Genomic DNA, 15,549 nt, shown 5'->3' with positions numbered 1-15,549 from the left:
CCACGGAGGGCCCCCCCCCCCCATCGGTGTTACCGGGCCCCGCGGAGGCTTAGGATGGGCTTTGTGGGGAGGCCCGGCGGGGGGTGGGGGTCTGGATTCCCTCAGGGGAAGGGCAGGCCAGCGCTGGCGTCTGAGCATCGGCATTTCTAATTCCCGTCTAAAAATCCTAGGAGTTTTGAGCAAAAAGTAGGCACCTGGAAAATGAAGAGTGAAATCTCCCTAAACTGGCTATCAATTTGTGTTTTTGAACTCGTGGTTTTGGTTTGATTGGGGTTTTTTTGGTGTTTTTTCTTTGTTTGTTTCTTTGTTCATCTTTTAATAAGCGTTTTTACATTACACGTTTTTCGATCGTGCATCACCAAAACAGGGCTTTCTTGGGGGTTTGCTCCCCAAGGTGTCCCTTACGCTCCATAAGGCTTCCCGAGGATGTAGCTGGAGAGCAGGCGGGGCTTCTTGTCTTCCTCTGGTGTATGAACTCTATAACTTTCCATTTCCTTGTAAAAGTATGGCTGCTCAGAATTTATTTTGGTTTTTTTTTTGCTGAAAAGGTAGAGTAGTGCCTCTTTTTGTGGCTCGGGGATTCTCAGTGAGATTAAACTGTGATTTCAGGGCTCAGTGCCTTGGTGGTGGAAGTCTTGGTGGTGGTGGTGGAAGTCTTGGTGGTGGTGGTGGAAGTAAGTCTGTCTTGGTGGTGGTGGTGGAAGTCTGTCTTGGTGGTGGTGGAAGAAGTCTTGGTGGTGGAAGTCTTGGTGGTGGTTCTCCCTGCCGAGTCTCCCAGCTCTGTGCTTGAGCAGTGCCTGGAGATGGAGGTGCTGGCTGCTGGGCTTTGGGGCAGGAGTTCTGGGGAAGAGCATGGGAAAAATATACCAAAAGCTGCTGCTGAGGCAAGAGAACAGTTGCATTTCTAAAAATGAGCAGGAGTCGTTTATGTGGATAGTTTGCAAACAGCGAGTTTAAAGAATCTAATTGTTAAAAATATAAAATTAACGAGAGGCACTTTTATAAACAAGTCGTATTGGGATTTTTTTTTTTGTAGTAGTTTTGCACTGTTTTAATTGTGGTGTTTTCTTGTGTAGAAGGAGGCTGCAGGCCGGGTTAGCCCAGCTTACCTGCACGCTCTGCAGCCCAAGGCTCTCTGGGTGCCTTTTTGGTGAGAAAAGGGACTTTGGACCCAGTACCACCTTGGGTGAGGGCTCAGCCATTCATTCGTTTTGTTCAGTGATATTGGCTGGATTATTAGTTAGCAGTACTAATTGTATAAAATAAAAAATAAGTGTATGCTTTTACACATTATTTGACTGATGTGTAGTATCATAATTTAAAGGCTTCTTCCTTGTTTTAATGATTTGGTAAATTCTGTCTAAGGTTTCAAGAAAATCAGTAGCAATAAAAGTACAGAGAAGTAACTTTTCTGTAGATTTTTTGACATATTTTCTGTAGAAAACACAAAATTGCTCATATATTAAAAATAACAATTTTCTTTGCTGCACTTGTCAGTATCCTATCATAGCGCTAACTGAGCAAGCTCAAACTTGAGCATTTTTTCTTTACCTAAGAAATGGAATAAAAAGTTCACTTTGATCCTAGGGGTCTATTATATAGAGAAGAAACAACCATGAGAATGAGGGTTGAGCTTAATTCCCAATTTTGTTATTTGAACTATCAGCTACACAGCAGCTGGAATAGCTCTGTAACCTCCTCATACATTTTCACCATAAGAATTCTTACTTCATCATGAGTGTCTTTTCTCCCATCCTTGGCTTGTGCTTGGATGGATCTTGTCCTCAGCTTCAAAGCTTCCTTCGTGAGCTGATTCAAGTTGTGTTGGAAAGATTTCTTTAATTTACTACTTTTTTTTCTCTTTGGGAAATTTCATGCTCTTCATTTTTCTGGTACTCACAGGAATGTTTTAGTGGAACAGAAAACTGAGAAGGCTTTTGAATGTGGCTTCTCAGGAAATCCAGCAATCCCTTCAAATTATTAAGTCAGTGGCAGAAACGTTTTTGTGTTGTTTGGTAATAAAATCTGTTAACTTTGGGATGACTTTGTTTGCTTATTTTCTTAGGTTTTCTGATATTTGTGTCAAAATAATTCTTCCATTGAGAGAACTTTTGTAACCAGGAGCCATGACAGCTGCAGAGAACGTGTGTTACACGTTAATCAATGTTCCAATGGATTCAGAACCACCTTCTGAAATCAGCTTAAAGAATGACCTAGGCAAGTAATGCACCATGGTTTGAAGGGGACTCCATTTTACCTGAATTATTCTTTCCTTCTCTTATTTTACTTTTCCTAGAATATCATTCATGTTTTATAAACTCAAGTCAATTTGGTGTTTGTTTTGTTCTGTTGATTTTTGAAGTGTGTACGTTACTCTGCTTTTTGTGTTTTGAGAAACTTAATAATATTTATCTTGGGTGTTTTGATGTTGATTTTTTCTCCCCTTTCAGTTTGTGCAAAAAATTTGAAATCCATTTCTGTCTTTTTGTTTGAAGTAATACCTGTTTGAGCTCAGGCAGATTTAAGCAACGTAATGATAAGCAATAAGTTGTCTTACCACTTTTTCAGTGTGCTGCTGTATTTTGCTAGCAGAAATGACAGTGTTAGTGTTTAATATATGTATGACATGAGAGTGCATTGTAGTATCCTGGTATAAAAGGCTATTTGAATTTAAGCATTGAAACAGCCATGAAATTTCTTGAACTCTGTCAATTCCAATATGTTGACTTAAAATTAAGTCCAAACCCCGTGCTTATTCTTTAAGTATCTTTTGCTTCCTCTTTATCCTTTTAGTGAAAGTAAGGGTGTGAATTTTATGGATATGCTCCTTCAGAGGGGGTTTGTGTCTTCTGACACTGAAGATAAGCTGTGACATGCTAGCCTTCCTCATCTTGTAATTACTGTGATGTGTTTTCTTGATATTTTTTTCTTTTTCTGTCCTTTATAGAAAAAGGAGATGTCAAATTGAAGACAGAGGCCTTGAAGAAAGTAATCATTATGATTCTGAATGGTGAAAAACTGCCTGGACTTCTGATGACCATCATACGTTTTGTACTGCCTCAGCAAGATCACACCATCAAAAAACTGCTGCTGGTCTTTTGGGAGATAGTGCCAAAGACCACACCAGATGGCAGGCTTCTGCAGGAAATGATCCTTGTCTGCGATGCCTACAGAAAGGTAGCCCTTTGTTGTTTATTTCATTGCTTATGTTCTTATTGTGGATCTTTATAAAATGTATGTAATTTTGTGTTACTTAATAGATACAAAAGTGGTTTATGCTCAGCGTTTTCTTCCTAGCCATTGAGTCTCAGTGCTTCAGAGCTGGATATTATGTCTGCTGGTTATCCACAATTATCAACATTTATCCTTTTAGTGAAAGTAAGGGTGTGAATTTTATGGATATGCTGTATTGTGCTCCTTCAGAGGGGGTTTGTTCTTCTGACACTGAAGATAAGCTAACTGTGACATGCTAGCCTTCCTCATCTTGTAATTACTGTGATGTGTTTTCTTGATATTTTTTTCTTTTTCTGTCCTTTATAGAAAAAGGAGATGTCAAATTGAAGACAGAGGCCTTGAAGAAAGTAATCATTATGATTCTGAATGGTGAAAAACTGCCTGGACTTCTGATGACCATCATACGTTTTGTACTGCCTCAGCAAGATCACACCATCAAAAAACTGCTGCTGGTCTTTTGGGAGATAGTGCCAAAGACCACACCAGATGGCAGGCTTCTGCAGGAAATGATCCTTGTCTGCGATGCCTACAGAAAGGTAGCCCTTTGTTGTTTATTTCATTGCTTATGTTCTTATAGTGGATCTTTATAAAATGTAGATAATTTTGTGTTACTTAATAAATACAAAAGTGGTTTATGCTCAGCGTTTCCTTTCTAGCCATTAAGTCTCAGTGCTTCAGAGCTGGATAATTGTGGATAACCAGCAGACGTACTATCAATGAATTTTTATGTGTTCTTTTCCTATTACAACTTAATAAAAATTTAGTGCCCTTCCTTTCTAAGTTAGGGAACCTCAAAGATGAGAGATAAACCTAATTACCTTCTTCATAGTGTCTTGGAACAAGCCATGGGTCCTAAAAGGACACTGGTTTTGAAATAACTTCATTGTGGTGGTGTATTTGGGACACTCCTAAACAAAGATACTAAGGTCCTTCAACTTCACAGAATCACAGAATCTTCTAGGTTGGAAGGGACCTTAAAGATCATCTTGTCCAACCATCAACCTAACTGACAAAAACAGACACCCACACAACAAACAAGGAGCATCATCACTAAACCATATGGGTTGGAAGCAGATGAACTAACACCCACTAGAAGACAGTACCCAGTGTGCAGGAATGCCTGCAGGGTGAGCTTTCACAGCCTTAATAATCAGAGAAAACACATACAATGCAGAAAAAAAAAAAATCCCCCAGGCTTTGGAAGCTTTTTCTACACAGAATTTAATAATCAGAGAAAACACATACAATGCAGGAAAAAAAAATCCCACAGGCTTTGGAAGCTTTTTCTACACAGCAATGTGCATTTTTAAATATTTATGGGGCAGCAGTGTTTTAAGAAAGTATTTCCTGAGGAGGCAGTGGGGTGTCGTGGTGGGTATTGGGAACCTATATGATGGGAAAGCTGAGGGTGGGAGACGGCAAGTGTATTCATCTGAGCTTAGCATTTAGGCATTTCAAATATGTTTTTTGATGATTTCAGGATCTTCAGCACCCCAATGAATTTATCCGAGGCTCTACTCTCCGTTTCCTTTGTAAGCTGAAAGAAGCAGAACTGCTGGAGCCTTTAATGCCAGCCATCCGTGCTTGTCTGGAGCATCGGCACAGCTACGTGCGCAGAAATGCTGTTCTTGCCATTTACACCATTTACAGGTAAATACCAGACACTAAAATCATGAATGCAGAAGACCAAGGCTAGCTTTAGTGATCTGAAACGTTTATCAATCACTGGTGAGGTGTTTGGGGGTTTTTTTTGTGTTTGTTTGCCTTTTCTCCTCTATTTAATGGACTTTTGTAAAAGCAAAAGGTACCGCTGCTTTCTCGAGTACGACTGAGGTTCTTATATTGCAGGTTCATTTGTGTGGGCAAATGACTTTCTTAATGATCTAAATGCTATTAATAGTACTCATTGTCCACAACCAAAAATATAGAAGAATCCTTGCAGCAATATGCAAACATAAATACATGTGTATTCTTCACATACCACACTTATGGTAAACATTGCATACAGTTTGGCTGAATGTTACTATTAAACAGAAATCATTGATGGCATAATGTCCTAGCTATCATGATAATTTTCTAAAGCTCCTTGGGTCTACCCACAGTTTCAAATAGCTACTCAAAAGCTATGTATCACTGTTTTCACTTTTTATGTCTCTGTAAATGCTTGTCTTTAGGATATGCGCTTCAGCCTTTAGTTTCTACTCCTTACCACTAGTTCTTTTAATTATGATTTTTCTTTTTAAAGAAATTTTGAACATCTTATACCTGATGCTCCTGAATTGATCCATGATTTCTTGGTGAATGAGAAAGATGCAAGCTGCAAAAGAAATGCATTTATGATGCTAATTCATGCCGATCAGGTAAGAATACTTGTCCTCAAACTTTTGTTTGGTTTAAATACCCAAAAATGTGCTAGGTAAATTGCCAATAATTTGTTGGTAAACTGCTTATATCATAAAAAAGCATACACGGTAGTGTTAACCCATTTGTGGAATATTTGGTAATTGAAAAAGTTAAAGTAGGTCTTTAGTGCTGTCTTCATTTTAAAGAAGAATTACTGTATTTGGTAAAGGCATACCTTGGTGCCAAAAGCTGCTATTAGATTTGCCAAGTGAGCCTAACCAGGTTGAGAAGTGCTCCATTAGCTACTCTTTTGTGGTGTTTGTAGTCACAGGAGAAAGAGATTACAATATCTGTTTATCATTTTGGATTATTTGCTCTACAGGCAATTGCCTTTTGTGCATGATTACCATTAGTTTTGTCTCTCTTTGCCATATATAGACAGAATAGATTAATTTGCTCTTCAGCTGTACAATGTTTTTGTCATTTTCGTAAATTTCAAGTTGAAGTGGTGAATGTATGCTGGTGAATATATGAATGTATTGTGGTTTGATTTAAAGTATAACTGAGTGAGCCAACGCAGAATGATTTAGAATAATGTATCTTTTTTTGTATAGGATCGAGCTTTGGATTATTTGAGTACCTGCATTGACCAAGTCCAGACATTTGGTGACATACTGCAGTTGGTTATTGTTGAACTCATTTATAAGGTAAAAGTGAAATGTTGTTGTGGGTTTAAAATAAATATACATGTTAGAGTATGTTAGACTGCTTTTTAAACGGGATAGAACCTTGCTGGAAAAGGCATGTCAGGAATATGTCATTGTTTAGTAGAGCTGATTAGTGTCTTCAAACAATAAACTCCTCCCCTCTGCTCTGCACTGGTGAGGCCACAACTGGAATCCTGCATCCAGTTCTGGGCTCCCCAGTTCAAGAGGGACAGGGAACTGCTGGAAAGAGTCCAGCAAAGGGCAACAGAGATGATTCAAGGACTGGAGCATCTCCCTTATGAGGAGAGGCTGAGAGAGCTGGGACTCTTTAGTCTGGAGAAGAGAAGGCTGAGGGGAGACCTTATCAATGCCTACAAGTATCTCAAGGGCGGGCTGAGGGAGGAGGGAACCAGACTCTTTTCAGTGGTTCCCAGTGAGAGGACGAGGGGCAACGGGCACAAGTTGGAACATAAAGGGCTCCACTTGAATATGAGGAAGAACTTTTTCACAGTGAGGGTGACAGAGCCCTGGAACAGGCTGCCCAGGGAGGGTGTGGAGTCCCCTTCTTTGGAGATTTTCAAGCCCCGCCTGGATGCTCCTGAGTAACATGCTCTGACAAGCTCTGGGTGGTCCTGCTTCAGCAGGGGAGTTGGACTAGATGATCTCTATGGTCCCTTCCAACTCTAAAAATTCAGTGAAATTCAGTGAAACTGCTCCAGTGTGCACAGTATAGAGCAATATGTGTCACCTGATCTGCTGTGATGTGAACTGTGTGTTATCAGAATGTTCTTCATGGACGTGAGCAGGGCATCTGTTAGAGGCTAGTAGAGGTCTTCCTTTTGATCTGAGATCTTAAGACCTTGTAGCACTGCATAGGATTGTCAAGAATAGCTTTTTAATAGCCTTTGTAATTAGATTTTTACAACTGTGAATGACAGTTCTTATCCCCAGAAGAGGTTGTCACCTTTTGCTTCATTTTCTCCTTGCTGTAAGATAATGGGGCAATTAATTAAGCTCTATGGGTGCTGTTTTCTTTATTCTTGATGTGCCAACTGTGCATTGCTCTGCTTCCCCAGGTCTGCCACGCGAATCCCTCCGAGAGAGCTCGCTTTATTCGCTGCATCTACAACTTACTGCAGTCATCCAGTCCTGCAGTCAAGTATGAAGCTGCAGGTACTCTAGTTACGCTCTCCAGTGCACCAACAGCAATCAAGGTACAAAAGTGATATTTTCAGATGTTTCAGTAGCTTTTCATGCACTGGAATGAATACTGGGTGCTGTACGTTGATACTCTGAAAGAGTGAAGGCTTTAGCGGTAGGGGGTGTTTAACCCTGCACCTGTGAAACACTCTCTTCAAATACCTCTTAAAATTGGTCACCAAAAAAAGATTGAGAGTGTATTTTGCAGACCTGCAGCTGGAAGACATCGTGCCACTGTGGTAGGGCACAAGCTTGAATACTGCGCAAACTGTTATACATATAATTATATATATATATGTTTTTTATATATATATATATATATGTTATATATATATGTTGGTACCAACCTGCACTCTTCTTGGCATACTTAGCAGAGCAGACTAAAGCTGAAGGTAGAGATTGAATTACTTTCTTTATTCATAAATACTACTCTTTTCAGACCAGGGTGGAAACATAAAGCAGTGCAGATTTATGCGGGTTAGCGATTGACGTTGGGTTCCTACATGTATGTTTGTAGAGCTGATTGTTTGAGATCATACAGAAATTTTGAATTTGTATGGAAATAAGAAAAGTAGAGTGTGCAAGTCTAGATTTAGAGTAAAAGCATTGTAAATAGTAGTTTCAAAGGATCAGGAGGAGTATTAGTTCCAACGTTCTTGCTCTAGCATCATCTTTTTTGTTGAGTAGGAATATTGTATGTACGAGCTGTCATTAAAACCATATCTAGAAAGGCTAATGCTGGCACCTATTTTAAATTGGTTTTCATCCCCTCTTGTGTACATAAGAGCTGAGCCAAAGAATGCTGGGAAATTTATCTCTTATAACTTTATTTGAATTTGAAATCCAGTCTGCGAATCGAAAGCTGATGCCATTGTGAGCCTTCCTGTGTAATTTTTGTACCAAGGTGGTGCAATCGATGTTTACAGTGGACCAGAAAGTTTTAAAAGGCTCTTCTCAGGTTCATTTCTCTGCCAACTCTTTGAGTAGTTGCTGTAATAGTAACGTAGAAGGTGTCTTCTGCTGAATTTCTCTGAGAAATTTGCCAGTTTCTCCTCGTCGTTACTTAAAAAATGTTCTCGATGCTTTCATTTTAGGCAGCTGCTCAATGCTACATAGATTTGATTATTAAAGAAAGTGATAATAACGTGAAACTGATTGTTTTGGATCGATTGGTTGAATTAAAGGAACATCCCTCCCATGAACGAGTGTTACAGGTATGTGAGCTGGCTCTTCTCCTGCAAGATTATGGGATGCTTTACTTTCCTAAACAAAGCTTTCCGGTGTTGTGATGTATGGGAAACATACTGGATGGACTTTTATGTTATGACTTGCTGCTTTTATTGTCTGCATAAGAATTAACAACAGCAAATGCTTTCTTGATTGTAAGACTAACTATGTGGTTTGCATGGCAGACTTTTGTGTAAACGTAGAATGTATTAAATGAACTCTGTGAAGTTCCTAACGCCTAAGTATCTTGTTTGTGAGTAAACTATATATTATGTATCCAGAAAGTCTTTGAGAATCATAGAGTACTGAAAATTAGAATTGTATGAAGTCATTTAAAACAGCAAAATAGTTCTTATTTTGTTCCTGTTCCAGGATCTGGTTATGGACATCCTCAGAGTGTTGAGTACCCCAGATCTGGAAGTGCGCAAAAAAACCCTTCAGTTGGCTCTGGATCTTGTCTCTTCAAGAAATGTGGAGGAGGTAAAATATATACTGCTTTTGTTTCAGGAGATTGTTTTTTTTTATTCTCTGGAAAAATATGGGAAGTTGGCTCTGGATCTTGTCTCTTCAAGAAATGTGGAGGAGGTAAAATATATACTGCTTTTGTTTCATGAGATCGTGGGTTTTTTTTTTTATTCTCTGGAAAAATATGGGGCCTTCTTCAATTTTATTTTATCTTTTCTGCAGCTCGTGATTGTTCTGAAGAAGGAAGTGATTAAAACTAATAATGTGACAGAGCACGAAGATACAGACAAGTACAGACAGCTGCTTGTTCGCACACTGCACTCCTGTAGCGTCCGGTTTCCAGATATGGCTGCAAATGTTATTCCAGTGGTATGCAAATGTTTAATTATATTGTCATCTAATATATTCGTTATACCCAAAACCTGGAGAAGAACTGAAGCTGAGGTGTTTCTGTCAGTTGCCTCCCACAAAACACCACTATTTTTAATCTGTAAAGAAATGAAGGGATGTTGATGCTGTAGTTATTTATCTTCTGACGCTTTTTAAAAAATATTTTTGAAGAATATGAGCTGAAAAGTACCTTTACTTAAAAGTGCAATAACTTGTATCATTAGAAAAGCAATTTGGGGATTATGATAATTGGTAATTGGAATGTGTATAAGGCTGTTTGACTTCAGCTTTGTTTAATGGGAGATATATATGCAGTTTTATTTTTCTAAACATAAAAGGAAAATACTATTGTATAAACCTCTCTGTGCTGCTCTTTGTGCTCACGTTGACTCTTTCCTGGCAGCTGATGGAGTTCCTCAGTGATAATAACGAGGCAGCAGCTGCTGATGTCTTGGAGTTTGTGCGGGAAGCGATCCAGCGGTTTGATAACCTCCGACCCCTCATTGTTGAGAAGATGCTTGAAGTCTTCCACGCTATTAAATCTGTCAAGTGAGTCCAAAAAACTACATCAAACAGACATTGGAGCACCCCGTGGCTTATTTGCATTGCATGCATATTGTCATTAAATACATACGAAAACCCTTGCAACCCACGCACAAAGAATAACTGAAACTGAGATATTTTGGGGATAGATGATTTCAAGGGACAGCTACGTTCTTGCTTACTTGTACAAAAGATGTATTGGGTACTTGTTGCACCCAACAAATTCAAATTTCATTGTTATGATGCAATTGGTAATTGTATTTCCACTTGTTAGGAGATAGCAGGCCAGCTTTAAAGTGGTATTGTTTGTTAAAAGAGGGTTATGAAGGAATTATTGCAGCAGGAATTTGCACGTGTAGGCAACTGGAAATACTTAGTGTACATTTATTAGGAAACCCAGTCTAACGTAGACTGGGCTTTGCAATCTGCAAAGCTTCTTTAGTACCTTTCAGGGCTCTAAAATTTTGGTTTTCTGGTGGATCTGCAAAGGTTAAGTCATAGAAGAACTTCTCTGTCAAGATACCACTCTGCCATTCTTCCAATACACAGGAAACTATGAATCCAGTCTCCTTTGTCATCTCATGAAGTGGGAAAAAAAAAAAACCTCTGAAGCTTTCAGATTATTTTTTTTCCTTAATCTTCATTCATGTTTTTGTTTTTTATTTTCTTCTATATGAAGGAAAAGTTAGTTTCGCTCAGTTAATTTGAGAAATTACAGCTGACTTATATTAATATACAGTAGAGTTATTTCATTATGGTCATACTGAAACTTAATTTTGTGACTATCAGGATTAAGACAGATGGGAATAAATTCTCAACAGAGAGTATATCTCATTTGATATACTTGTACTTGTTCATTAGTTTACTAATGATGATTGTTCTTGATCATTGCTTTCTGTCAATTGCATCCCCTTGGATTTGTGAAGTCTGGCCTTTACCATGTGACCATAAATCACTTCCCCTGATACTAGTTTGAGTATATGGTGAAAGCCTGACTTAAGTTACTGTTCTTGCCTCAGGATTTATCGAGGAGCTTTGTGGATCCTTGGGGAATATTGCAGCACAAAGGAGGACATACAAAGTGTCATGACAGAAGTGCGCAGGTCGCTTGGAGAGGTGGGTTTATTTCGTTGGGCTAGATCTTTATGGTTTTACTTACTATTACACAGTGTGTTTTCTAAGAAAAAGATATTTCTAAAAAGCCAGATAAGATGCGGCAAGGTTTTGGGCACTTGGGATATGTAATGGGGTATGCCCAAGAAAGCTGAAGTAAAAACTAGTTAGAGTTTTACATTCATTATTACTATATTTTTTTTCAAAGTGGCATACCTGAAGCTAGCATATACTGAGAATAAGTGGTATCTGTTAAGAGGGGAGATGAGAAATACCTTATTTCTGAAAACAATGGCAATTTAAAGATACAATTGAATTATATCCACTAACAAACAAAGAGTGCTTTAAGTCTGGGTTGTTCTGAGAGGGATCTAAGACAATATGTGCGATGTGAGCTTTGTTGCATGGGTAGGAGGCTTCTGTATTTATTTCAACATCTGCCTATCTCCTCAAATTCTCTCAAAACTGTTGCACTGTCACATGTTTTACTTATAAAAACCTTAAAGATGCGGGTAATTCTTATTAAAACCTTCTGCAGAACAAAGCCATCTCTTTTTGTGTTAATTGTAACAATTGTTTCCTGGTTCTGTCTAGATCCCAATAGTAGAATCTGAAATCAAGAAAGAAACTGGTGAGCTAAAACCTGAAGAAGAGGTATCCGTGGGTCCAGCCCAAAAACTGGTGACAGAGATGGGCACTTACGCAACACAGAGCGCTCTCAGTAGTTCCCGACCTGCCAAAAAGGAAGAAGACAGGTATTAAAGATTTCATCTAATTCTAGTTGATTCTTTGTAATTTATACATAAAGTCCCCCTCACAAATTTAATTGGATACAGAGATGTTGCCTTTAGATTTAAACACTTTTTTTGTTAATATCATGTTGCACTATTTAATACATGCTATAGTTTATTTCACTGGTAGCCAGAACAATTGCTCTATTTCCTTAATTAGTGCAGGTGGGCTGCATCATCTTGGCTAGTCATTATCATCTCAGAGCCACAATGAAATAATTATCCACTACGCTCTTCACTCCCTCTGCTGTGTGGAAAGGGCTGTGTGACTCATGAATATCTCTATATCTGGAGAACTACTTCTAAAGTGAAAAAAAACCCAACTTCTGAGACCTCTCCCGCTTGTTTTGTTTGCACATTGTTGATGTGAGGGGGGGAGGATAAGTAGGCTAAAAAGTGTCATCCTAAACTAGTTTCCTGATTGATTATTATCTCTCTCTGCAGACCTCCCTTACGAGGATTCCTGCTTGATGGCGATTTCTTCGTTGCAGCTTCTCTTGCTACAACTTTAACTAAGATTGCTTTGAGGTATTTGTCACTAGTTCAGGAAAAGAAGAAGCAAAATGTAAGTAATCTCTTTTCGCCGTAGTTGCAAGGAACTGGTTGTTGCCTCTTCTTTTAAACAGATGCAAAATGGGTTAAGTCCAAAGTGAAGTGCCAGTTACATGACAGGTTAATAATGATAATTTGGGTCACAAAAAGGGGCTACTGCTTTTCAGTCACTCTGGGAAGTCTCTAATCATGCTGCTTGGTTCCTAGATAATAAGTATTAAAAAAATAAGTAATCAACTCATAAAATCTCTTGAACCAATTCATGTGCATTTTTTTGGAAATAGTCTGTCTTGTGGTTTAACCTCAGCTAGCAACAAGGACCATCCAGCCTCTCGCTCCACCCCAGGAGGCTAGGGAGAAGAGGGGAAAGGGGAAAAAAACCTCATGGTTTGAGATAAAGACAGTTTAATAGAACTATAATGGCAAAGGAAAATAACAGTAATAATAATGGTAAAAGAATACACAAGACACAAGTCACTCTCACTGCCCAGTGAATTGGTTGCTTGGCCCAACCCAAGCAGAGATTATGGATTCCATGCCCCGCAGCCAACCCCAATTTATATACTGACATCTGTGGTGTGGAGTATTCCATTCTGTTGTTCTGTCTGTGCTCCTTCTCAGCTTCTGTGAGAAGGTGAAAGAAGTCCTTGATTAGTATAAACATCATTCAGCAACAACTAAAACAATATGTATTATTGAAGTTCCTTTCATACTGAATTTGAAAATGCAGGAACCACTAGAAGGAAAATCATCTCAGCTGAAATCAGGACAGTCAGAAATAAACATTTCTGTAAAGCTATGTAAAGTGCAATAATCTCCTTCCATTCTCTTTCCTTTGTCCTCCTCTCAGTCCTTTATTGCAGAAGCTATGCTGCTGATGGCCACTATTCTCCATTTGGGAAAGTCCTCTCTTCCCAAGAAGCCGATTACAGATGATGATGTGGATCGTATTTCCTTGTGTCTGAAAGTTTTGTCAGAATGTTCTCCTCTCATGAATGATATTTTCAACAAAGAATGCAGGCAGTCCCTCTCTCATATGCTGTCAGCCAAGCTAGAAGAGGAGAAACTTTCCCAGAAGGTGAGCTATTTTAAGTACGTAACCATAATCACTTGGAATTTTTTATAGATGTTCACATCCAAACAGAAATGTTGCTGTTTGACTGTGTGAAAGTCGGACATGATTTGACTCTGTTTCTGCACTAAGGAATTGAATTTGTTGTGAATTCTTGAATATTTCTTTTCCTGCAGAAAGAATCTGAGAAGAGGAATGTGACGGTTCAGCCAGACGATCCCATTTCCTTCATGCAGCTTACTGCTAAAAATGAAATGAGCTCTAAAGAAGACCAGTTCCAGCTTAGCCTTCTTGCAGCGATGGGAAACACACAGAGGAAAGAGGCTGCTGATCCCCTTGCATCCAAACTTAATAAGGTAATGTGGAAGTCAGTGCTTTAATGGTACACACTTTGTGCTGCTCATGTTAGAGGATCAGCTTTGGGAATGGCAGGCTGGAACTGATCACGGAGTGATATGTGGTTGGAAAGGACCTCTGGAGATCATCTAGTCCAACCCTCCTGCAAAAGCAGGTCCACCCAGAGCAGGTTGCACAGGAACTTGTCCAGGCGGGTTTTGAATGTCTCCAGAGATGGAGACTCCACCACCTCTCTGGGCAGCATGTTCCAGTGCTCTGCCACCATAATGTTTCAATATTCCATAGTGTTTCTACCTTCCTATTGCTGAGCCAGTGAAGAGAAACCTCATTTAACAAGTCATCATGTTCAAACTTCAAAGTATGCTTAAAGATCTCCCCATTTTTTCCATGTTCTGAGCATCCTTGAACATGTTTTAGGGATCAAGATGCCAGTATGTTTGGCTGGTAGGTGTTCTTGAATGAGAATTACTCATGAACCAGGCTGGGCTGGTTGATTTGAAAGGCCCAGGTATTTACTGGTTAGGATAAGGAGAAAGAGAAAAGCCCTTCTGCTTTAAGGTGTTACCTTCTTGATGTGAGAAGGGAAGAATAAGGAGGAGACTTGGGAAGTGCTGAGCTGGTGGCACATGGAGAAGACCTGAAGGTTGTTTGCCAGTCTGAAGAGCCCAGTAAGGTTGACAGGGAAGAGAGCAGGGATGTCACAAGTGGTTAAGAAAGCCTTTCTTTCTCAGGCTGACCTATCCTATTGCATCCTTGTTTTGCTCTTTATACCTTTTTTTGCAGAGAAGGTCCAAAGAGAAGTCTCTTGATTAATTCATTAGTTATAGTTAAAAAAACAGGCTTTCCACTCTTTTAAAGTATAGATTTTTTTATTTTTTTTACTGTTCAAAGTTACCGTTCCTTTTTAAGTCCAGCATTTTTTTGTGCTACTGATCTTGTTAAGAATAGATGGCATTACAGCCTGTATTTTAGGAACTCTAGGTGAATTCCATTCAGAATACATCTCATCTGGAAAGGTGTTATAATTGTAGTGTGTGTGCAAAATGACAGGTGAAGGAAGGATGCAGTTAAATGCATCCTGGCCTGTATCAGGAACAGCGTGGCGAGTAGGGCCCGAGAGGTGATTGTCCCCCTGTACTGGGCACTGGTGAGGCCTCACCTTGAGTGCTGTGTCCAGTTTTGGGCCCCCTACCATAAAAAAGACATCGAGGTGCTGGAGCGCGTCCAGAGAAGGGCAACAAAGCTGGTGAGGGGTCTGGAGCACAAGTCTTATGAGGAGAGGCTGAGGGAGCTGGGGTTGTTCAGCCTGGAGAGGGGAGGGGAGACCTTATTGCTCTCTCCAACTCCCTGAAAGGAGGGTGTAGCCAGGGGGGGGTCGGTCTCTTCTCCCAAGTCACAGGTGACAGGACAAGAGGAAATGGCCTCAAGTGACACCAGGGGAGGTTCAGGCTGGATATTAGGAAAAATTATTTCACTGAAAGGGTTCTCAGACATTGGAATGGGCTGCCCAGGGAGGTGGTTGAGGCCCCATCCCTGGAGGTGTTCAAAAGACAGG

General features: G+C 39.6%; 1 protein-coding gene across 1 annotated transcript in view; it reads left to right on the top strand.

Annotated features, from left to right (window-relative positions):
• Positions 1 to 2,065: 2,065 nt before the first annotated feature.
• Positions 2,066 to 15,549, top strand: part of COPB1 (coatomer protein complex subunit beta 1) — a 23,933-nt gene continuing 10,449 nt past the window's right edge. The window contains exons 1-15 of the mRNA XM_014954843.1: positions 2,066 to 2,217; positions 2,948 to 3,177; positions 4,715 to 4,884; positions 5,480 to 5,594; positions 6,192 to 6,284; positions 7,361 to 7,498; positions 8,579 to 8,698; positions 9,084 to 9,191; positions 9,399 to 9,545; positions 9,970 to 10,115; positions 11,129 to 11,225; positions 11,817 to 11,977; positions 12,458 to 12,578; positions 13,416 to 13,643; positions 13,814 to 13,993. Of these exons, the coding sequence (XP_014810329.1) occupies positions 2,127 to 2,217; positions 2,948 to 3,177; positions 4,715 to 4,884; positions 5,480 to 5,594; positions 6,192 to 6,284; positions 7,361 to 7,498; positions 8,579 to 8,698; positions 9,084 to 9,191; positions 9,399 to 9,545; positions 9,970 to 10,115; positions 11,129 to 11,225; positions 11,817 to 11,977; positions 12,458 to 12,578; positions 13,416 to 13,643; positions 13,814 to 13,993 (2,145 nt within the window). The 5' untranslated portion in view covers positions 2,066 to 2,126. The remainder of the gene's footprint in view (positions 2,218 to 2,947; positions 3,178 to 4,714; positions 4,885 to 5,479; positions 5,595 to 6,191; positions 6,285 to 7,360; positions 7,499 to 8,578; positions 8,699 to 9,083; positions 9,192 to 9,398; positions 9,546 to 9,969; positions 10,116 to 11,128; positions 11,226 to 11,816; positions 11,978 to 12,457; positions 12,579 to 13,415; positions 13,644 to 13,813; positions 13,994 to 15,549) is intronic.

This window comes from Calidris pugnax, unplaced genomic scaffold, assembly GCF_001431845.1.
Source record: "Calidris pugnax isolate Ruff unplaced genomic scaffold, ASM143184v1 scaffold186, whole genome shotgun sequence".
In the NCBI taxonomy this organism is placed as follows: Eukaryota; Metazoa; Chordata; class Aves; order Charadriiformes; family Scolopacidae; genus Calidris; species Calidris pugnax.
Note: the sequence above shows the minus strand (reverse complement) of the source record. Positions and strands in the feature narration are given on the sequence as shown.